This window comes from Sprattus sprattus (genome assembly GCF_963457725.1).
Source record: "Sprattus sprattus genome assembly, chromosome: 15".
Lineage (NCBI taxonomy): Eukaryota > Metazoa > Chordata > Actinopteri > Clupeiformes > Clupeidae > Sprattus > Sprattus sprattus.
The window spans coordinates 13,772,375-13,796,132 of NC_137913.1; the positions used below are offsets into that span (position 1 = coordinate 13,772,375).

The 23,758-nt window shown below is 43.1% G+C and overlaps 2 protein-coding genes across 2 annotated transcripts; one reads left to right on the forward strand and one right to left on the reverse strand.

The window, feature by feature from the left end:
- Window positions 1-885: 885 nt before the first annotated feature.
- slc25a37 (solute carrier family 25 member 37) lies at window positions 886-10,908 on the forward strand (the record flags this gene model as incomplete). Its single annotated transcript, XM_080853108.1, has 4 exons — window positions 886-1,124; window positions 8,241-8,469; window positions 9,528-9,584; window positions 10,337-10,908. Exons 1-4 carry the CDS (start codon window positions 933-935, stop codon window positions 10,906-10,908), a joined length of 1,050 nt encoding a protein of 349 aa, XP_080709234.1. The 5' UTR covers window positions 886-932.
- An 11,702-nt stretch (window positions 10,909-22,610) lies between these two features.
- On the reverse strand, window positions 22,611-23,432 carry nkx3-1 (NK3 homeobox 1; the record flags this gene model as incomplete). Its single annotated transcript, XM_080852067.1, has 2 exons — window positions 22,611-23,044; window positions 23,246-23,432. The coding sequence occupies 2 exons, from the start codon at window positions 23,430-23,432 to the stop codon at window positions 22,611-22,613; spliced, it is 621 nt and encodes a 206-aa protein (XP_080708193.1).
- Window positions 23,433-23,758: the final 326 nt, after the last annotated feature.

Below are 23,758 nucleotides of genomic sequence, written 5' to 3' on the forward strand. Positions count from 1 at the left end.
TTTTGTCGTGTTTGACATCACTCCGGTAAACATTGTTAAGTTGACTTAAGGTTAGCGCTTGTGGTTGATGTCCTAACTGGTGAGGATGAGCTCTTTCATGTCACGCCCAAGTCTAATAAATGATCTGATAGTGGGACCACAGCCCCTTTATCTACCGACCCAGGTCCCACCCCACCGACGTCTGGCTCTTCCACGTAATCTTCACACCCATGACCTTATTGCCGACTCATAATAGAAGCCTTATTGAACAGTTATTAGGGAATAAACATGAAATATGACATTGCTGTGGGCTACAGTCTTCACTGAATTCTCTCGTTTGATTGGACTGTTTAAGTCTGAATTTGTAGACCTTGCTCTTTTCGATGCTAATAGTTAAGTTGAGGACCATTCATCTACATCTGAGCTAAAAAAAAATAAACAAGATCAGTGGTAGGATTTACTAAGGATTCTTTTTTTTGGTAAATATATTTTGTAAAGATGTAGCCTAACCTTTATCTATTCTAACATCGTCAAGCAATTATATATTGGGATAGGACATGAACGTGATTCATTTATTTGTTAAATGTAATCAAGTAAAATCTTAAATTCGTCAGAGGACTACTAAACTATGAACCCTATTCCCTCTAAAACTAAATTACTTCAAAAGTTTCCGATTATCCCTGGTTAAATCTTAAGTTTACTAAACAGAGTAGCCTATCGAAACTACTTTTGATTGGATACATTTGCTTGACGCACCGCCCTTTCGTTGATTTAGTCCCGCCTTAATTGATGTTTTACAATGTCTGATTGGATGCTCCAGACAACCCGTCGCGTACCGTAAGTACGTCACGGCGACGGTGGTACGCAGTGATGATGGTGTGGCTCTCCTTGCCGCCGATTCAGATAGGTTGTTGGTAGAGTGTTAAATGCGTTTTTAGTCCAGTTTCTCCCGTATGGAGTTACGTACTGAGGCAGTAGTGGCCACAGTGGAGATGTCGGAGCTAAAGAGCCGAGAAGATGACCCTTCAGAGAGCCATGAGTATGAGAGTTTGCCACCCCATGCCTCCTTGACGACCCACATGACAGCAGGAGCGGTGGCTGGAATACTGGAGCACACGGTGATGTACCCCGTAGACTCTGTCAAGGTAAGACGTGCACGTCTGTTTGCTTCCTACTGGTATAGTCACATTGGTTTCATAACAAGCAACACGACGATACGTTTATCAACACTACCTTCTAAAATCAAGAAATGCCTTCAAGTCTAGCCAAATGTGCCTGCTAGCTAGCTAGTTTAAGTTACATTAGCAAGCTTGCTAGCATGAGGCGCAGCCAAACAACGTTAGCTAACGTTATCCAAAGCAGCAGTGCTGACTTCGTGTAACCATGAATCCAAATCGAGTTGCCTGTACAAGAGAATCGGACGGAGTTTTAAACCCAGGCAGTTACGAGCATTAATTATTTAACTTGATTACTGCAGGAACATTTGACTCCTCCACTTATCCCCCTCACTCCACACGTCAAAGTAAACTTCTGGATGACAGTAGTAACGTTCGTTTTAAAAGCCTTGCATGGCTGCAGAGATGCATTAGTTGATGTAATTTGAGCCAAACACAAGAATTGGATAGCATGTGTTTTTTCATCAGTTAAACTTAGATTTGCCACGTAAGGTTTCCGCGATTTGGTGGTTAACGTTAACGTTGCATGTCTTGAGCCACTCTGACCACAATACCACTCTGATCCTATCAGGTCCTGGTGAAGGTCATCAAGCAGGGTTGCCCTTGCTGATGTTTGAACGAGGTAAAATAGCTGCCTAGATAATTGTATCAATACGACGCTTGCCTCATGGATATACAGTATCGTAAGCTGTTGGAACGGCATTAGGAGTTAATCCATAACAGTTACCTTTTGCAAATCCCTTCAAACAGTGTCGGGAGATGGTCATAACTCATAACTCATGTCTACTTACAACATGCATACATGGATTCGCATTTTTTTCCCCCTGTCGTTTCAATGTCGGTGTTTCCTTGAACATCCATGTTTAAGCTCACTACGAGCTTTCCAAAGCGGCATAATATTTTGTTTAGTTTGTCAGGTTTTAATTCATTTTTGATGTCACACGTCTGTGTGTGCCTTTTGTATTTGACATAGGCGCATGATCATATCAGGACACTGAATCCAGTTCTAATCCTTGTTGCCATCTTAGTGCTGCTGCCTCAGTGCATAGGTACCGCCCTGAATTGCATCTACCTTGCCGGTTCAGAGCAAATAGACTGGCATGTCACTACAGTAAGGGAAGCCAAAAGGTTGAACGGCTTGCCCCAACAGTTCAGTTGCCTTGAAGTGCCAGAATGAAATGACCTGACTCTGTGCCAGACTAGACTCCACAGCCAGTCAGCCAACTCTCGGAGGCCATTGTCACCATTTCCTCCTGGCCTGCCAGAATTCACTCATTCAACCCTGTTTGTACGGCTCGTCCAAGAGCCCCGCGCTAGTGAGGCCAGTGCTGCTACGTGTCTGGACCACACACATCCCATAGACACAGATAATGCCTCACTTACCAAGACTGTGAGCTGCTCCATTAGAGGAAGTATTTCGATTCAGTAGAAACACATGTATTTACCCTGATGTCAGCATGTAATAATAATTTCCTGCAGTAGCTGATGAGAAGGCTTTGTCTCAGAATGTAGTGCTACCGGATTAACCACAAATGCTTATCCTAGAGGGAGCTGCAGTTGTTGATTCGATTAATAAAGAGTTTACTTTCACTATATTTAGGTCTTTTGAAACAAGGCATTCTCTTGGTTTTGTCAGTCGTGCTGTGGCCAAACATTAATAACAGCTGAGGAGGAGGCTCTATAGATTCACCTTGGTATCAGTTGCATTGATAGTTTGAACAAGATGGTAGTTGTGCTGCTTATAGGTGGCAAAAATATGTTAACAAATTGATTAAGCACCATGTACATCATAAGACCAGTTGCTACAAAGTCATGAGGCTGAAACATGCATTTTGACATGGTGTTTTTTCTGAAGCTGTGTCTGGCTCAACTTCTGAATGAGGTTCTTTAAGAGGTTCAATGAAGGAAAAAATAGCCATGGCCTTAGTTGTTTTAAGGAAGTTGTTACACACATATTCAGTCAATTGAATGGGTTTTGGTCAGGTTTTGTTCTTGGCTCAATGGGCAACATCCTCTTTTACACTAACAGAGGATGTCCAGGATTACTATAGTGCTTTAAAGTAATTTGTAGTTCAACTATGCCAGCCTAAGACATAAAGTACCTCAACAGGATGTTTTTCAATTAAACATTTCCAGTGGCATAAAGTTATCACAATAGTTAATTACGTAAAGATAATGTCACATTTAAACGTGATGCAAGAACAGTAGACCCGGATTTCCAGCGAGTGCTGAAACAATCAAGGTTTTGTTTGCTCCATTGTGTTCTTTTTGTTTCTGTTTGTCTGCGCCCTATGTAAAGCGTCTTTGAGTACCTAGAAAAGCGCTATATACAATTAGAGTATTTTTATTATTATTATTATTATTATTATTATTACTGAGCAAGTTCACTGTCGAGGGGGTCTTTTCACTCATAGGGTCTGTCTTTCCTCTACAGTCATATTAAAAGTCTTGTGTGGGGAAACTTTAACCAAATATCCTTGAAAAGCTTTTTCTCATTCAACTTTGCTAAGGATTAACCTCTGACCAGGTAGACATTCATTCATTGAAGGGTTCCGGGGAAAAAAAGGGGCAAGGCATATATCTGTGTTTCATTGGTTTACACCTTGTTTGACAAACAAAAGGTTTCCATGAAGACGTTAAGGTGACACTGAATGTATAGTCAGCATTAACTTCCATTTGTGTCAAATTATTATGATTGTAGGCCTAGCTGTCTCTCAGGAGTGTCCTTTTAAATTCATTGTTGAACAAAGATGTCAAAGATTTCCTCTGAGGAAGGGAATTCCTCTATGCTCAGTTTTCAATAGCCTGATTTACATTTGACAATGATTAGCCTATATTGATTTATTTAAAAAAATGTGTTAATACATTTATTAAAAGGAAGGGTCAGTTGAGTATGTTGTATGTATGATGACAAGCCTTGTGTTTATTTTCTTCATTAAATCTATTCCCTTGCTCAAAACACGGGGCTTTTCGTGTGGAGGAAGGCGAGACTAACTAAAAGCATCGGCTTTGTCTAGATTTGCAGCTAGTGGGTGATTCATCAGCCCGTCTGGGAGATGATTCAGAGCCATTAAGCAATTACAGAAAGTCCAGAATGGCGAAAGGGAACAACAGGATGCTCTCGGAACATAGACATCAAGAGGTAGAGAGCAGACAGATTCACCTCTGTTAACCAGGCTCCCGAGGACGCTTTAGAGAATATCTGCTCTTGCAGACTCACAGGCTTGTATGCACTACAAGACAAGAGCTGTAACCTTTATCACAGAGGGGGACTAGTGTCCTTGTAAGGGCCTGCAGAAAGGGTGTGGGGTTTATCAGGCTGACCCAGGCGTGTACCGTGGGTGTGGGCTGACCGTGTACACGCCTGCATGTGTTAAATCGGCACCATGCAGATGAAGGGTGGACTGAATCACCCACCCCCATGGTGCTGATTAGCTAACTGACACTCAGCACTTTTACACACAAAAAAGCATAAAAATGGGAAAAAACATACAACCTTTGCACACATATTTGCGTGTTTCTTGTGTAGAATCAAACTTTCCCTTCTCCTTGCACACCACATACAAACTTACAAGTCCACAACTATGTATGCGCTGGCATTGCCAAAACACAAACACCCTTTTGCCACATTCCTGTGTACTCAAGAATTTGTATGGTTTGGCCCCTAGCGCGATCACAATTGGGTGACCTGGCCTTAACCCTTTCAGTCTCTCCTGGTTTTGTAGGTTCCTGGTCGGGCGCTGAGCTAGCATGGCAGAACCTTCGTCTCCCTCTTGGTGTTCGAGAGTAGTGCTCAGAAATTCTCTGCGTTCTGATGACTGGCGGGGTAATACCTGTGCCGGTATTTGGCATCCCTCTCGTGGGTGTACCCGTGCTGCTGCCAGAGAGCTCGTCTCTGTGGGGTTAGACGACCGACCTCCAGCCCAGCTTTTCCAGGCAGCCCAGGCGGTGCTGTGAGCTCTGGAGATTTGTTTTCCACTTCAATGCTAAAGGGGCTTCCACCCTCCCCATGCCAGACAATAAGGCAGGGTGGTGAAAAAGTAGCAGAATTGATCGTTCTGCGTTCGGCAATCTGAATGGTTGTGCCTCACAATTGGTATGTGATATGTTTTAAATGGACTAAAGAGCAGTTGCAGCCCTCTTTTGTGTTTTGGCTGTGAATCTGCACATTGGGAAAGGTTTGAATGATCAAGTGGTATAAAGTTCTCTTTGCCTTTCTTTTTCGGCATTTTTGTGGCAGCCCTAATTCAGGGCCTCACAGTTATTCCAGTATAACTAGTTGGTAAAGTGCTGACCGAGTCCACAGGTATGACGTGGCTTGTTGGCAAAGTCAAGGTGTGCTGCATGACTGCTTACCAGTCAGCCATAAATCTAGACACCATTTGTTACAGCTCTTCCCGCCACTTTGCATCACCAAATATGTCCTATTTCCTCTTCTGAGGTAGGTGTAAGGTCTGTCAAGAATGCATTTCCTCATCAGGCTCAAAGGCAGGCGACGAACACGCGCAAATACAAGTTGGCGTTTGATGTGGCTGGAGTTGCTTCTGCTCATTGTCTTGTCCTCGTCACTCCTCCCTTACGTCCTCATAATAAGACTCATCCGTCATAAGTTCTCATAGAGGCCTGCATGTAGGAAATCAGGGGAGGGAAAACGTCCCCTGTTGAACCAGACAATCAAGATTACACTTGAGTCAAGTAAGCCAGAGATACTGGGCACTGGTGAGGTGAGGGCACTGGCTAGGTCAGGGTACTGCTTAGGTCAGGGCACTGGTGAGGTCAGGGCACTGGTGAGGTCAGGGCAGTGGCGAGAGGTGGCCAAAACCCTGCAGTGCTGCTGGTTAAGCTGCTCCCAGGGCTTCAGTGACTCAACACTCTTTCAGTCTGGAGCCAACTGCTTCAGTGCAGGGCCACACTTCACCATATAAAACCTCACTGTAGTGTGGGATTGCACTGCCCTGTTAAGTGTTGTCCAAATCAGTTAACCAGACATTTCAACAGCTCACATTATACGAGCCTGTGATCTTAGCATCACCTGCACTATGCGGCTCCAGTGGATCTACAGACAAGAACTATGCCCGAGACGTGCAGTGGTGTGTTGGAGACCTGATTCTATGGAAGCCAGCAGCCTTGAGTGGCAAACTATACCGTATTAATTACTGTAATGGATCCACTGTGCGGAGGATGTTGGCACCTGTGGAGGAGCGGGTGGAATGCCACAGGGTGTCAGGATACATTGTGTGGCCCGTCTGGCTTCTGACTGCTTTTGGCTGCGCTCCCACTAGCTGTAGAGTTGTGTAGTGAGGTAGTGTTTCCTCAGTTATAGCGTCTGTTGGTTTGGTAACAAAGTCTTGTGTCTGTTCTTTACAGATCTTGAAAATAAAAATAATGTTTGAAACGTAAAAATTCATAGTCAATATTGACGTTTTTAAACCATTCATGAGCATGATTCATGTGATTACTGTATGAACATTAAGAGATCACAAGAGGTGGCCTATAGGCCTAGGGTTTTCCTGTGTAATTTCAGCAGCTCTAAGGCTTGTGTTCGCTGCTGTATGATTATAGTGTGGGCATGATTATAAGTTTGGTCGACATGTGTTCAAGATGTTCAAGATTCTGCCAACATAATTAGCCATGTTTGGGGGCATTAGCCGTGTTTGGGGGCATTAGTTAGGTATGATGCCCTCCTGTGCTGATGTGTGTTGATCAGTCTTAGTGCTGTCTGACATTCATTCCCCTGCTTTGGGGATTATGTGGTATAAAGCTGTTAAGTAGAGAGATTTTCCAGGATAAGGGAACCAGAGAGAATGCTGAAACAGTGCTCAATGGCATCCTGAGCGCACTGTACTTAGTTTATCAAAATGTACCTTTTGCGCAATAGAGGCGAGTTGTCTAACAGTCAAACCTTAGTATATTCAACTTGCCATGATCATTAGCTATGCTCAATCATGATGGTGAAGAAAGATAGCCTGTCCTGTTAGCCTAATTTGATCTTATACCACACAGACCTAAGGCCTGGTTCTGTTTTATTGGAGAATGTAAATCAAGATATCCCCCATGGCTGTACTGTTAGTGTTGTCTGTGTCTAGTGTTGTCTAGGGCTGTGATGCAAGAGGCAAGGTCAAAGAGGACTGATAGTTACCAGAAGGAAGTGATGTGGGAGGAATCGGATTGAAGTGAGCGGTTCTAGAAGAGTGGCAGATAAGGGAACTTCACTAGGCTGTTTGTTTACTCTGTTATAAATAGCTCCAATAGACTTGAGGGTGTTTGTCATCAGAACCGAAGTTGGTTTGTTATTGAGCCAGTCAGTGGAAGTAAAAAATATTTCATATCCATCCCATTTTGAATGTTTGTGATTCACCAGTAGCCTCTGCATACTTGAAACAAAGGGAAAGTACAGAGTGACGTTGCCCTGACATTTCGTCATTTCAAACCATTTCAATTGTTTTGTGCGTGTGTGCTTGGTGTCCTTTTGTACAGATGTGCCAGTCTGGGGTTTGTTTCGCAAGGGTTTTGTTATAGTCTCCCATGCCAAACCATTGGTCAAGCACAAAGCATGTTTTTATTTCAATGAAAAATGTAGGGAAGCCCACAAAGACAGCCTGCCTCTATCTTTCCCTGCATATTGCTTTGGGTTTCCTTCCCCTCTTTTAACAATAAAATATCATTTCATTTCCGTCAGATATGTTCACAAATTCAGAGATCTCAAAGTCTCCTTGAAAAACCGTCTGAACAACACTGTGCCTTTTTTTTTTTTTTATGTCTCACAATTGTCTGTTCCCGTTTCCGAGACTTGGACAGGAAATTTGTCCCAATATCAAATTTGAATGATTGGGAATAGATTTCTCTCAAAACACAGGGTGGGTTTTCTGAACTTTCCAAATATTCCTTTTTTTATTTATTTATGTTCTTTAAGTTGAAAACAATCTCATCTCCGTTTGCAATTCAGTGCTCAAAATTCTTTAAACACCAATTTTGAATCCCTGATAGTTCCCTACTCCTCTTTTTCATGTCCATTATCTTCATTCTTCTACTCCATCTGTCTCTCTGTCTCATTCCTTTCTGCCATTTTATTTTGTGTTTAATCAGACTCGGATGCAGAGCCTACAGCCAGACCCAAAGGCCCAGTACCGAGGCGTTTACGAGGCCCTGCAGAGGATCGTTCGCACCGAAGGCGTCCTGCGGCCCCTCAGGGGCCTCAACATCACAATGCTGGGGGCTGGCCCTGCCCACGCCCTGTACTTCGCCTGCTACGAGCGGGTCAAGCGCTCCCTCAGCGACATCATCCAGAACGGGGGAAACAGCCACATAGCTAACGGTACAGTCTGCCTGAGCCTAAACCCAAGTAGCTCTAGTCACTGGCCTTGCATTTTCTAAGCCTGTAGCCTCCTGCGCTCATCCTCAGCAGCAAATGATTTGAAACAGGCTTCATTTTGAGACCCCGTAAAACCCTTATGTCATTCTGACCTATTTCTCAAATCTGCCAGAAGCGTGTCATAGATTCCCGTGCCTTGAAGTCATGTGGTGTTTATGAGCTCTTCCAGGAAGGCCATGTACTTTATATAGTGAACTGTGGGAAGGTTGTATGTCAGTGTTGTACAAAAGTAGAGAGCAAAGTTTTATGTTTTACTTGTTATTAGCATGTAGAGTTGTTATTGTTGTTGTTGTCGTTGTTATTATTAGCATGTTTATTAGTAAGTGCTAGCTTTAGGGTTAGCCCACCTAGCAGACTTGATGCATGAAGTGCATTTAGAATCTGTGTCCAACAATTTCAAGCATGAATTTGGCTTGTAGAGACATGAAATGCATTTTCATGCCCCGAAGCTGAAATGTTCTCAGGTACCAATATGAAGTAAATACCTCCATGAACAATGAAAATACCTATGCACTCTCCATTCAATTCTGCAGTCATTACTATGGCTTGTGGCTATGGGTTAATTTCTATGGCATAGGACATTGAGGAGACATACTTGCAGAAATCTTGTAAGTGTGAAATCAAAATTGAATAAGGTGTTGTAATTAGGGGTGGTTTGGGGGATTTGAAGGAGGAATTCAATAAAGGGAACCACGAGTTATTCCTTTCAGAACAGTCTTTGTTGAATCAACTTTTAAAAAATGTATTCTTGTTTTTTATTTTGTGACTTAATAGCTCCAATCCCTCTGTGCGCAGGCCACAAAATGTGTGCTCTGACACCATTGGTTCAGTCCTAACATAGTGACTGACTCATGGTGACTGACACTGTTCTCCATAGTGACTGACTCATGGTGACTGACACTGTTCTCCATAGTGACTGACTCATGGTGACTGACACTGTTCTCCATTAGTGACTGACTCATGGTGACTGACTTTGATTTTGCTCTTTGTGTCCCTCACAGGCGTAGCGGGGAGTGTAGCCACTGTTCTCCATGACGCTGTGATGAACCCAGCTGAAGGTACCAGCCAATCAGATGCTGTCCAGTTTATTATCAGATGCCCAATGAGCTGAGATAGAGGCTTTGACTGCAGCAGGGATGTCAGGTCAAACTTGATCGTTAGCTAGTCAACCTCAGGGATGGCCCGTGTAAGTGATTGGAGAATAACTAAACCATATGAGTTCAGACATTATCTATATGGCCTGACTAAAACTCCTTTGTTATAAGGACTTGTAACTTCTAAGGTGTTCCTGTACAGCGCAGTTTACACTCGCATCTACCATCACTCAGAAAGGTCAGAAGCAGGAAACAAAATGCACATAGTATCCACAGACAAAACGAAGAACTCAAATAAATGTATTCACATTTCTCATTACAAAGGTGCCTTACAAAGTTACTGACTTTACATGGATCTCAAAATGATCTGATGTGTCTGGGAAATAACTTAACAACCACAGAATGAAGAGCACATTATTCACTGCATATTTAGAATGAGCTAATCACCTGTTTCTAGATCAGTCTGGATTGCCACTCCACTCTGATTTGTATCTAATTTTCCTCTCTTCTTCACTCCCATTGTTTTCTCTCTCACTCTCTCTCCTCTCCCTTTCCCTTTACTACTATTTTCTCTGTCTCTCTCTCTCACTCTCTCTCTGTCTCTCTCTCTCTCTCTCTCTCTCTCTCTCTCTCTCTCTCTCTCTCTCTCTCTCTCTCTCTCTCTCTCTCTCTCTGTCCTTGCCCTCACCCCTGTTCCCTCCTGCTCCCGTCTTCAGTCATAAAGCAGCGCATGCAGATGTTCAACTCTCCGTACCGGGGTCTGTGGGACTGCATCGTGACGGTGACCCGGCGCGAGGGTGTGGCGGCCTTCTACCGCAGCTACAGCACACAGCTGACCATGAACATCCCCTTCCAGGCGGTGCACTTCATCACGTACGAGCAGACGCAGGAGCGGCTCAACCCGGAGCGCCGTTACCGGCCCACCAGTCACATCGTGTCGGGGGCGGCTGCCGGGGCGCTGTCGGCGGCAGTCACCACGCCGCTGGACGTGTGCAAAACGCTGCTTAACACGCAGGAGCACGGAGCGCTGCGCTCGAGCGGTCAGGTGGGCGGCAACCTGTCGGGCATGGTCAACACTTTCAGGACGGTGTACCGGCTGGGCGGTGCCCCTGCCTTCTTCAAGGGCGCGCAGGCGCGCATCATCTTCCAGATGCCTTCCACGGCCATCGCCTGGTCCGTCTACGAGTTCTTCAAGTACATCCTCACCCGACAGCAGCATGAGAGTCTGCAGCGGCAGCGTGGCCATGGACAAGAGCCCAAGCAGGAGGCAGGGTCCGGCCCCACATGAGGCTCTCAGGCTCTCAGGCTCTGACAGGGAGCAGCTGGCCTCTGAGTGAATATGGGAGGGGGGGGGGGGTCAGACAGGGTTGGCCACAACAGGTCCCCCTTGTCATTTCCGTGGGTTTACCATAATGATCTGACACTAAAAGAGGGCACTTTGAAACATTTGCTGTCATTTAGGTAGGACCTTGTGTTCATTTGTCATTATCAGTTATTACTATTGTTATTATGCTCTTTTTTATTTCATAAATCCATCTGCTTGTCAAACTTTCCCATCAATCTTGCCCTGGTGTCAGGACCATAGAAAGGCACTGGTAGTGCGTCAAATGGAGAGACTCTCGGCATAAACACAGGGTCTTTTGCCAGGAAGGGGATGAGAGAAAATTGCGTCTTGGAATGGTAGCTGTGGTTATTTCCCATCCCCTCCCCTCCTGTTCAACACCGTTCTCTTGCTCCATTCACAACCCCCCCTTGTCAATGTCTGTGTGGTGACGGAGTATCCTCTCGTGCTTGGCTTCATCCGTTTGTTTATGGATTTTGTGTAGGAAAATTTGTATTTATTTTATTGGCTAAGCCAAGGTCGCGTTTCAAGGATTTCAGCAGAGCCGTGGGGTTTGTGTGCTTGTTTGACTTCCGTGTGTGTTTTTTTTTTTTAAAGGACTGTTTAATTGAGCACATTCTTCAGTTCTGCACGCTAAACACCGAGCAATGGTGTGGTTTTTTTTCATGTTGTGCCTCTTCCACCGTCACTGGCCAGTTAGACTTGAAACCTTATTGGCTTTTATTTTTTAACGCTTGAGGACCAGAAGTGCTTATGTGGGTGTCAGGGTGACTGAGAACGTGGATTCCAGTGAGATGTATGTATATTCTGCCCACTGCTATCTTTTGCAACATTATGCAGAAATGAATCTCATATGTGAGATGGCTACTTTGGTTAAAGGAGAATGGCTCTTCCATGAAGAGGTACAAGAGAAGTATCCTTTGTTCATGTGACATGAATTTTTGGTAGCATGCCCAGGGCATACCCAGGCATCTTCACCATGTCAGGTGCATGTCAGTCTAAAGGGTCTCCCATAGCAGACTAAAGAGTTTTATTTTGTACCATACATACTTTATCCAGCCTTCAGCACTCCATAAAATACATAAACAAGCCAGTGGCTCTTTTCAGTGCTTGGTCATAAGTTCATTGTTGAACTTGAATTTGAATTGTTCATGATCTTATTAAAAGTCCCAAATCGAAACAAGCGCACAACGTTTAGTCTGCATTCACGGAGTGGATCAGTTGGATGGATTCTCATTCCATGGTCACACTCCTAGCATTCTCACAGTAAACAAAACTGAGAAGGTATGTATATATGTATATGTGGGAAAAAAAACATTACCTGTGAGAACTGTCTTGCAGAAGTCCATGTCATCCATTCTTCACTCCCATAGGTCTCTGTCTGTGCCTGGGTGTGCAGATGTATATGTATTGGAACACTCCCGCACAACAGAAATCTCGCATTCAAATGTTTTTTGTGCAGAGCACTTGGCTTGCTCTGGAATCACGCACAGCTCTATAGACTTTTATAGTGATATTAAATGTATAGAGTAATATCAGCTTTGACAGGTTTGTCCTCCTCTTTTTTTTGTGTGTGTGTGTGTGTGCGTGCGTGCGTGCGTGCGTGCGTGCGTGCGTGCGTGCGTGCGTGCGTGCGTGCGCGTGTGTGTGTGTGTGTCTGTGCGTGGGTTTGGGTGTGTCTGGGCTCTTGTACAGGTGTGGCTTTACAGACTGGTCACAGATGAACAGTAAATCGAGGCGCACAAACCAAACGCATGGGGTGTGGAAAGCGTGGATGACCACATGTCTTAACACTCTTAAACATCTGTGATGTTTGTTTTTTATTTGTATCTTCTCCTGTTTATTTTTAATTGAAATCTAATATAATGTAATGCTATAAGCTGATTTTCTGTAACAATGCAATTATGAACTTACACAGCATGGGCTAATTAAAAATGGAAGAATACTCCTAATATGTTTCAGGATCTGCTCTTCAAGCAGTGAAGTGGGGATGCTTAGTACAGTAGACCGATTTGAAGGTGTAGGGATGTGGTGGCCAGGTTGTGGGTAGAGTGGGATGTGAACCACGAGTGATGCGGGGCGGGGAGAGTGGGATGTCCGACTGGTTCCGCTGGCAGAGCTCTGCGGGGCCGAGGGTGCTTCCTGTGTCCTGACTGTCCTGCGTCACTCACTTCCTGTGTCTGCGCCCTCCTGGCTGCCCCCCCCCCCCCCCCCCCCCAAAAAAAATATGGTAATACAGACATTTCCGAAAAAGACTGCATTACTAAAGCAGCAGGGTTTGTTTGTTTGCTTTTCATGAGGAGTTTATTAGTTCGATTTTTCTCTCACAGAAAGCGCACAGGGTTTTTTTGGGTTGTTGTTGTTGTTTTAAAGCCTGCTTCTCCAGTGCTGTATTTATTGGTGAACTATGCAGCAGATTTGGTTCTAGGACAGTGTGATGTCGAAGCATGACTGTCTCAGACCAAATGTCCTCTTCTTCCTCGTTCAGATCCCAAAGAAGCAGACTTCTGGACACTGTGAGCCCTGTTTAGACTTCAAACATAGCTTTTAAATGCATAGCTTTAAAAATACTGTTGAAAAGGCTATTAGCCATTTTTGATCGCTCTCTGTGTGATTACTGCCTAATGCTGGTTTCCTCCTGCAAAAGGGAAAAGTAATGATGGGGCATTGGAATTGTTTTTGGAATTAGCTTAAAAATATACATAGACTGCTTTTATTTTAGCAACCTCTGGTGAGCCATTGGTCAAAATGGTTCAGAAGGGGTTTTTGAACAGGAGCCTTTTAGGCTGTCGATCAGGTGTATAGAGTTAGCTTATACATTCTGAGCTACAAGCTGAGTGATGATTGTCATTTGGCAGCATAATTGCCTAGTGTAAGCATCCCATAATTGTGATTTATTATTTGTTTCCTTCTTTTTGTTACCACTGTGGTAATTATCGGGTCATTTACACTTGTAAAAAATATATTTTGTCTGGCAAAGTACTTGTACATTGAAATTAATTACACACTGAATTTAATCTTCATTTGAGGTACAAAGTGAAAAAAAAAAAATCAAATGTCTGATGCTCCTTTACCTATGTTTGTACTCGGCTTGGTTATGTGTGGTTTTCCGCACATCTTCACGGCGATATCACTGTCTCTGACCTACTAAGGCCTTAAGCATATCCCAACCACCCGCGTGACAGGATCATTATTGTTCTCTGATTAAATAAGATGAGGAAGGAAACCGGCAATAGATGTTTTAGATTTTGTGGGGAAATGATGGAATAGGCAGTGTGTTTGTTTCTCAAGGGGTCAGTGGCATCTTATCAATAAAATCGGCTTTGAGCTGGAGTTGCTTGTTAAATAGCCACAAATGCCTCGATGGATTGGAGATTGGTCTATAATATTTATGCAAGTGTTGTATGCAAATGTTAAGGTTAGGATATGGAGGTCCAGCAGACAACTTGGATACAGAAATTCAGTCTGGAATATGGTGACTGCCTTGATTTAGATTTTTTTTTTTTGTATAGCATGTAAGCCATGTTGCCCCATAATATATATGCTTAAACATCGTTTTAATGAAGAATTGTAACATTTTAGTAGTGTACATTATTTGCTGCTTTTACGCACAATGAAATGGGAGGGAGGGGAAAAGAGGGATATTTTTTAAACACAGAGTGCCATCTAGAGTTCTGAAATATTTTTGCTGGAAAATGAATGATGCAAATGTTTATTGATGGAGGAACTGCTGCTACAGTTTGTAACACTGGAGCTGAAATAAAATGCAATTACTCAAATTATGCACGCTGTTTTTTTAATTGTGTTCTAACTGTAAGAATTGCAATGGTAACTTGGAGAGCAAAGAAGGTAGTCTTCCGTGCCGTTTTCTGAATGTGTGCTAGATGTGTGGACGTCTCACCTTGTGGAAAAGATGAGTTCCCACTCTTACCAGAAGAGGGTGCACAGGCTGAACCCTTTACCATTGTTTCGAATGTAACAGAAATGACTCGTAAATGTGTAACAAATGATTTAAGTGAACCTATAAAATGCAATTGTACATTAGGCCTGATATCTTATCACCAGCCTATTTATTTATACAAATATGTATTTGTTTCTTGGTCAGAAATAGTGTTATGTAGAACAACTTCTTTCATTAGTTGTATCTGACGTAATAAAGTCATAATAAATGTTGCCAGACATTCACTCCATGCCAGTGTTAGCTGGCTGCCATGACATCTACCAAGGAAAACAAATCGTCCTAAAGACAACAAAGGGTCATCAATCTTTTTAAAAACAAAGGAAGTGACTTCAGTGAATAAGGAAAACATCAGTGTCAAATCACACTTAATAATCCAATGTCCCCACCTCCTGGTGCCAGTGGAAAGAATTGGCCCTCAAAACTCATGCACTTAGGACTCCTTCATCTTAAGTTTAGTCAAAACTTTGAGTTTTGCACATTGTTGTAGAGCAATGTACTTCCTAGTGTTTTGGGCACTATGTTTGCATACATACGTTCTGAGTACATTGAAATACATGTAAAATGGGTTATATTGTGTCAAGGTTGTGCTGTGACAAATTCATGCCTTTGTTGTTAACTGTGAGTGGACTAAAAACTCAGATCCTGATATGGGGTTCAAGCCTGGGCTCTGTAGAGCGCCTTGAGACAATTTAATTGTTTTTATATAAAGAAAATTGAATTGAATAGATTATGCATTTTCATTTACGTCACGTATGTCAAAAGGAATCACCTCTGTTTCTGTGCTCTGTGTGTGATGAATGGAGATGTCCGTCAGGTGGAACTACATGGCCTGGGACACGTACACAGGTTGGGAGAACGCAGTGTCTTTTGTTTGTTTTCTAAACCCTGTTGGTTAAAAGGATTGTTTATCTGCACAGCATAAAGAGAAGCTCCCTGTAGCTCATGATGAGGCCCTTGTCATATTGTCCCCGTTTTTTAATCACTCAATCTGGTCTAAACTAAACTGTCCTGCTACCGTGAGCTTCTGCCAGGGAGATAATGCAGCCATGAGGTCTTCAGCTGAACGTGGACTAGCACACACACTCACTCACACAAACGCCCTGATGGTTTGAGTAGTGGCTGTAATCGATGGCTCCCATCTGATGATTCGGATGCGAGGAGGTTTTATCTGCCGCTGGAGGAGAATGGGGAGTCATGCTGGTGCTGCTACATCAGGCATCCAGTTTCACGGTGCTGCCCTGGGAGAAGTTTACGAAGCCCTCCCTGTGGGAACCAGGAGCCCATGGCTGGGGACCATTACCTTATCAGAGGACAGCAAATTTGTCAGGCAGTCACGGCATATTGCAGCAGTGACAATGCTACTCTTTGTTGAGGACCTTGGTTTCCCCCTATCCTTAAAGAGTAGATATCCCGGTGTTTGCACAAACCTAGATTGGCTCCCAGAACAACAACATGATGGTTCCATGACCACACAATGTGTACAATCTTAAGGGCCAATCAGCAGTAAAAAATATAGAGGTAGAATGAAGTCGAGATCTATTGGGAGAGCGAATGAGAGAGAGAGAGAGAGAGAATGGTAAAATACTTCATGTTTATAAATAAAAATTCTAATTATCCAGTTGGTTGTAGTGTTGCAGTTTTGTACTTCTTAAACTCATAATTAGATCACAGCCTTTCTCATGACCATTTAGCTTGATGCCTAAAGCTTTGTGGCATTATCATAGAATCTCCCTCAAAGAGTGGTGAAGAATTATTATGATTTCTACGATGAATTTCTGACTTTGTTGTTGAGAAGCTTATGTGTCAAAACACATGCTTGGTTAGTTCTTAATGTGCCATGTACCTCCTACCTAAGTGATCTATTGCCTCACCAAAGGTGGTGAAAGTATTGAGTAATCCAGCTGTGGATGTTTTCATAGAAGTTTTTGGAGGTGGTTCAATGGATGTTGCTGAACAAATTGCAGTCAACTATTTTCTCCACTCCGAAGACACCATGGGCAAAATCTCTTACTCTCTTGTTTGTGTGTGTCTAGCAAGTCCCATAAGTGTTTATGGCAACAAAGACATTTCTCCACTCCGAAGACACCATGGCCAAAATCTCTTACTCTCTTGTTTGTGTGTGACTTGACATCACAAATGAATTCTCGGTGGTAGTACCTAGTCAACTATACCCCATCACTGGTACTTTGAACGCTTCAACTGGGCCATGACCAGGCTTACCTCCCCCTCTCTTGTCGGGGAGACCAGCACGTGTGGGGGATTTAAGAGTGCTTGCTCAGGCCCAGTGGACACAATGCATAGCTCACGCTCATAACTGTTGCCTCTCACTCGTCTGAAGATCCGGTTCATCCAGGTGGTTTTGTGGAGGAACGTTGAGGCACTCCCCCTGTCAGCTCGGCAAAGATGACGAAGAGGAAGGGGGACATGCAGACGGGGGCGTTGCAGAGCCTCTTCTGTTTCAGAGTCAATGTACCGTGTCCCACTCGGCCCAGGCGTCACAATGGTAAGACGGGCAATAATAGCCCGTCAACAGAGCCCTTATCTGATGGCCATGTTCCTATGCGCCATGTTGGCTGAGACGCTCGCACAGATAATGTCAAAGTTTTAATCCCGTCAAAACAGATGCTATCAGATGCTTTCACATCCAGCACTTCGCTACGTTTGAATTTGCCATTACACTCCGCTGACCTGTGGTGAATGTGCTTCGGCTGGGCCTTAATGATTTTTTTAAGTGTTTATGTCATGACTAGTGTTAGCTAAGGATGTTTTAAAGTTTGAAGTGACCTAGTACAGAAGCCACAATCACTGAGAGATTATTTATCAGAGGTATGAAAATGAGATTTGTCTGTCTAATCTTGACAAGGAGGTTCTTGGGCACCATTTTCCAACATGGTCGAACCTGCGTTCTTTGTCCTCATGTAATTGGTCACTCCCAGCCAGGTCATGGGTCATATCTGCATTGCTTCTGGTAGGGATTAATTGAGAGGGATACTTGGTGCAACTACTCAGACACATACAAGCTTTGTGTTGACTTTAACGCTGTCATTCCAATGTGCCAAATGTTTTCTTAGCAGCAGACATTTATACTAACAAAGTGTTGTTTGGTTAAACCATAAGTCTCTAAATCCCCAACAAGTCTAGAGGTTGAATAATGTCTGAAAAAGCTTTGTGCTGTCAGGTCAGTCCTCTGCTTACAATTCATCTAAGAGGTATGTGTTCCTTTTCTTTTTCTTACACATACGGTATCTACTGTCACTTCCTGTGTATGTTCTAACGTTGAAGGCTTTGACTTAAGAGGACCTGACATCTGGCTGCCATTCTTTGAGCAGATCAGGTTTGGAACTCAAAGATAAATGGAAGCTCTCCGTTCAAAGGCAATCAAGTGAATCAGTTAGGACTCAGTTCTGTTGAAGCAGAACCAACGTTCCTCTTTGTTTTCATCTGAGCAAAGCCTGAAAAGCCTGTTGTCTCTGAGCAGCAAAATGTATGTGATGGAAAGAAAACTACGAGCAACAGTATTCTGGTGACCCCCACCCCAAGTTCAATTCGAAGAGAGACACCTTGGCTAAAAATGAGTCCCTCCTCCAGTTCCTAAAAATGAGTTCCTTAGCTCCAAGCATGAAGGACGGGCAACTCAATAGCAAAAACATGACTACACAAAATCAGTGGTAGCCCTATGTTTGGCCCATGTGGAGAATTGCCCAGGGGTCAGCAGGTCGTGAGTCCCAGACGGGTCGGGAGCTCAGTCTGTCTCTTAGATAAAGAGCCGTTGCTATCGCAGCTACATCACACTCCTCTTCTCAGCGCAGGCCTGCTACTGTAAACAGGATCTCTGTTGACAGCACGGTGCACCCTACAGCCTGCCGCCGTCTTATCAGCCACGTTCGGTGCCCTCTGTCCTCATTTCTCTTTCTGACCACACACACGAAGGCAAGGAGAAAGTCTCACGCTACCAATTCAGTGGCCATTTATGTTCAGCCTGTCTCAGAAAGCATTCACCATTATTTGTGGATATGCATTTTTTCTACTTTAGTTGCAATATGCCCTGTTTGTGTCAGAGGGTATGAAAAGTGCCTCAAAGACAATTGAAAAAAGGAAAACAGAATTCTACAGTGGTAAAAAAATCATGGCAAATCATTGGGTTACATTTTGCAAAGGTGCATCATTTTGAAAGTGATCTAGATATATTTTCATTAGTCATACCTCATCCAGCATGTGTTATCTCCTGTCATTCGATGGCTACAAAATAACTCCCTAGATTCTAAAATTACTGAAGACCATTCACAGCAAAACTGCCGTTGGTGACCGTTAGTTCTACATAAAAGTACCCCATGCCACATAACAGATAATCACACCAGGAGACGTTGTTAGGGGAGTTGACCAAACCCTTCAGACATTAGCAGGGTCCTCAGGCCTGCCATTGAGGGAGTCAGGGAGAAGTCCATGAACCCCCCTATCTGGAGAGGATACTGGTAATCCTGTTTATTCCGAAAGCTTTGCTAACTTTTTCCTCCTCAGCACGGAGGTGGAGGGCTATGATCGTGAACCTGAAGAGACAATTTAGATCTGAAGCTTCTGGAAAAGAGTGAAGTTTGGCCTGGGTAGGTGTATGGGTTGGACATTCCACTACACAGAAACTACATATCAGTTAAACATGAAAGCTAAAAAAGTTATCTGCACTTATATATCAAAGTGATCTCATTCACTGGCCAGCATTTGCGTGAGTTGGGGCTTTGTCTGTAAGAAAGGGGTGACTCAGTGCCCTTGTACGTTTAAGGGTCAAGGAGCATCATCTCACATTTGCAGCACTTATCTACCTGGAAGGAGGGCTCTTAGTAAAGCAAGCCACTGATTCAAAACAGCCTCCAACCACCCTGAAGGAGCCAATACCAGCATGGCTGCCACACACCAGTGCTTCAAAAGGGAAACACTGGCAGACGCCGACTCCAGAAGACATGAATCATGAACACATCCTCCTTTTAACAAGGGAATTTTGAGTTGTGGAAGAGTAGATTATTTGAGCTTTGGTTGGCCCTTTTAGTGTAAATACAGCTAAAACTAATTTAAATACGTTTTAGCAGTTGCTTCAAGACATAACTGAAAATTGGTTTGTATTATGCATCCATAACTTAATTGTACTGAATTAATTCACATAATCAACTATCTGTGAAATTTCATAATTATGAAGTCAGTAATGCTAAGCAGTTTAATTTTTCATTCATTTATATTATCTAACAAACAGTTCACATCATCAACAACAAGCCTTGAACTTGCGACACAGCAACACACATCAACATATCTTCTGCAGCTGCCTTTTACTGATATTGGCTACAGCATTTAATTTCTATTAGCTAAGTGAACTTTAATGTAAAGCAATACTAACTAACTGTACTGTACTCTGATGAATGTTTGTATACTGACCTACATGACAAATCGCTTGCACAGATAGGCCATTACCTGGAGTGCAACAGCTACTCTTCGCCTAGAATCTTTGGGCCAGACACTGTGGAGTCTTCTCCAAACTGATAAGAGCAGGGAATCTCTGGCAACAGGCTGTTTGATGGATTGTGAGCAAAGCTAGTATAAATCTACTCCCAATCCTGGCTAGCTGCTAGCGCGCTTGCCATCAGCAATATGGAAACATTGGGTGGCTTCCTGAGAGGCTGACAACTTACTGGAGTGCATTCCACAGCAGCCAGGCTGGTCTGTGGCTGACATTCCATCTCTTCTGACCTCATTTCACTCAACCTCTATGTCGGACCTTATCTGGCACACAAGACAGTGTCAGTGAAGAGATTGCTATTATTAAGTGGCGTGCAGCGCCCTCGAGAAATGTGCTTCTTGGGAAACCGGGAATGTTTGCTTTCTCGCTTGAAAGTCAAATGAATGAAAATCATCAAATCTCTTAGATCAGCCATGTGATGTCAGAGGTAGACACTCCTGATGTTAACCTTAGCTGAGTTACAACTGGTAATACCTGTCTTTGAGCAACATTGATACATCTGCCAATTTACCTCTACCTTTGCCGTAGATTTCCCTCTCTTGGTGTGATAGGCCAGTGATGAAAATGTGTCAATATGAATCAATTTGATTATCCTTGGCGGATGTTTTGAAGTGGTATTTTAACTCCTGATGAAAAGACAATTGGCTCTCATGCTGCATTCACTGTGGCCAGGTCAGAAGTTAAATTCACATTCTTGCATAGGTGAAGTTACAGTTACTGTTTTCCTTGAGGGTTCCTCACCTTGACGTTGGCTGTCTAAATAACTGCAGGCCTAATTGTAATCAATCAGACACCCACTGTTACTTCACACAAAACGTCAGCATGATAAATGAGAAGTTGAGAATTGTCCTGTCAAATCAACACACCATCTGTCAAAATATCACGTTCCCCTCTGCGCAATCCCTCTTAACTTTATGTTTAAATGTCTCCTCATTCTGGCTTTGTGTTGTGCAAATGCCAAAAGGGTGTGGACAAGATGTGTTTGAAAGATATGTTTGATTGTCGAGATACCTTAAAGCAGTATCTGTTTGTGAGCTGTGAGGAACATCAGGTGCTATCTCTGCCCTGATGTGTCTCAAAATGTTCATTTACGGTGGAAGTGTGTGATGTTGGGTAAAGATATTTAGAATGCCTCATGGAAATTCTGGGGAAAAAAAATGGGTAAGTTGGGTGCTCTTTCAGGATAAAAGGATAAAATGTTGTGATCAGAGGGAGATCTGTGAGAGCTTTAACTGATCATGCCACAGAGTACTAATGTATGGTCCTAGAGACTAGTGTAACCTATCTTTATTTAACGATCTGATGTTGCACAGGTCTGTTGTACTCCACCTTTAGCAGCAACCCCTTCAAGTATACATATCGCAATCAAATTTCTTCTGTCTGCCTACACAGGAACTTAAGTTATGTTTCACGCGGACTTTGAAGAAGACTAACAACAATGTCTGGTGTCCTCCCACTGAAAGCAGCTTACAGACATCTCAACACTAAATCACCTTGCAATGAGCATGAGGGCACTTTTGATTCTTATCTGTATTTCAAGGTGTGCAACTCTTATCTTAAAATAGCCTACATGTTAGACTGTAGCCACTTCATGTAGTTCACCTTTATTATTCTCAGAGTTTAAGGCTGCATTACTGTAATGTCTGTGTTTCAGTGATATTTTGAACAGTACTATACTGAAACTTTATTGGACTTGTAAGAATTTCCGCAATGAATATAAAAAAAAAATGTCCTATGAAAGAAGAAAATATGTTGTCTGTGACAAAAGTGTTTCCTGCATAGTGTCATGAGAAACGTATTATGAAAAAAACTACACTGTGTCCATCATGTGCCAGGGGTCCCTCCTAGCTACACACTCTGCTATAATGTAAACATTTTGAAATACATGTTACTTGGATGAGCCCTGACACTTTGATGCATGCACAGTAAATGTTTGGCCTGAGATTGTAGCTTCTCTGTGCCTGAGCTCTCCCTCAAGATGAAAACTAAATCAAATCAGATATAAGGTGGGTTTGTGTTTGAAGCAGTTGGCCTTAATTCACCAGTTTTAACAAACTAGAGGTTCAAATACAAAGTATTGAAAAATATATATTTTATTGTTTGTAACATACAGGCAAGCAATACTCTAAAAACAATGTGACTGCTCATGGACAAAAACACGCAAACTGTCCGTTATTAAGTTCATCACCAAACGGCTGGCCTCCACACACCGTTTATAACAAATCCATTCAAATCATAGCCATATGGCCTGTATAGTTGGTGTGGATATGATTTGTAGACTGTTGCCAAAAGTGACGCCCGACACAAATCCTCTTCCGTGACCGAAAAGGGAAGTCCCTCCGGCTTTTGAAAACAGTCTTTCCCATATTCCGAAGCTAGTTGCTTCCGTTTAGTTTTGTATCTACGGTTTTGGAACCATATTTTGACTTGAGTCTCCGTTAGTCTCAGGCTGCTAGCAAGATGAGCTCTCTCTGGCGCGGATAAGTATTTCTGGTGGTTGAACTTTTTCTCCAACTCCAAGACTTGCAGGTGTGTGAACGCAGCCCGCGAACGCTTATGTTTGCCAAAGGCACTCGTGCTGTCTGATGATGGTGCAGGGCTCGAGGTCTCGATAGTTTCTGCAAGGAAGACATGTTGCAGAATGTCAGAATGATGAAGTTACGTCAGAAACTACAATGAGACAACATTTGAAAAGGATAATACAGGTAACTGCACTTAAACATTTATACAGCGAGTTAACTCATAACTTATTTAAGTATTTTAATGGAAATAGACGACCAAAAAAAATCAATAGTAAATGCAGGTCCTTAAAAAGTTACCTATGTCGTGATGTGATTCCTCTGTTCTTATTTCCAGTGACAGAGATTGTTCAGTAGTGTGCTCTGTTCGCCATCCAGAACGCTCATCTTTTACGTCACCGCAATTGGAGGCTCGTCGTTTCTCTTCTTTAATTGAGAGGATATCTTCAATGAAAAACGATGTCAGCTGCTTCTCTGACCCTGCCATTTCCGTCGTATATATCCCAACTCAGGACTGAAGGAGATACACTCCAAACTCAAAATCAAAGGAAAGAACTCGAACGACGAAAAGACACCGGCAAGTCTGTCTGACACTGTCTTGACTTACTACACTTAATTTATACAGGTAGTGTTAGCTCCCTCCCTGCGCCGCTCTGATTGGTTGAGAGTAAAGTAAGTTGTTCTGATATCGTCATTTTGGCGCTGCAGAAGCGCTAATGATAAAAACAGAGGTTGTTCATTGATCATCTCTCATAACTTGCAATTACTGATATTCTAAGTTTCATCTTACATAAGGCCAGTATGTGAAATAGT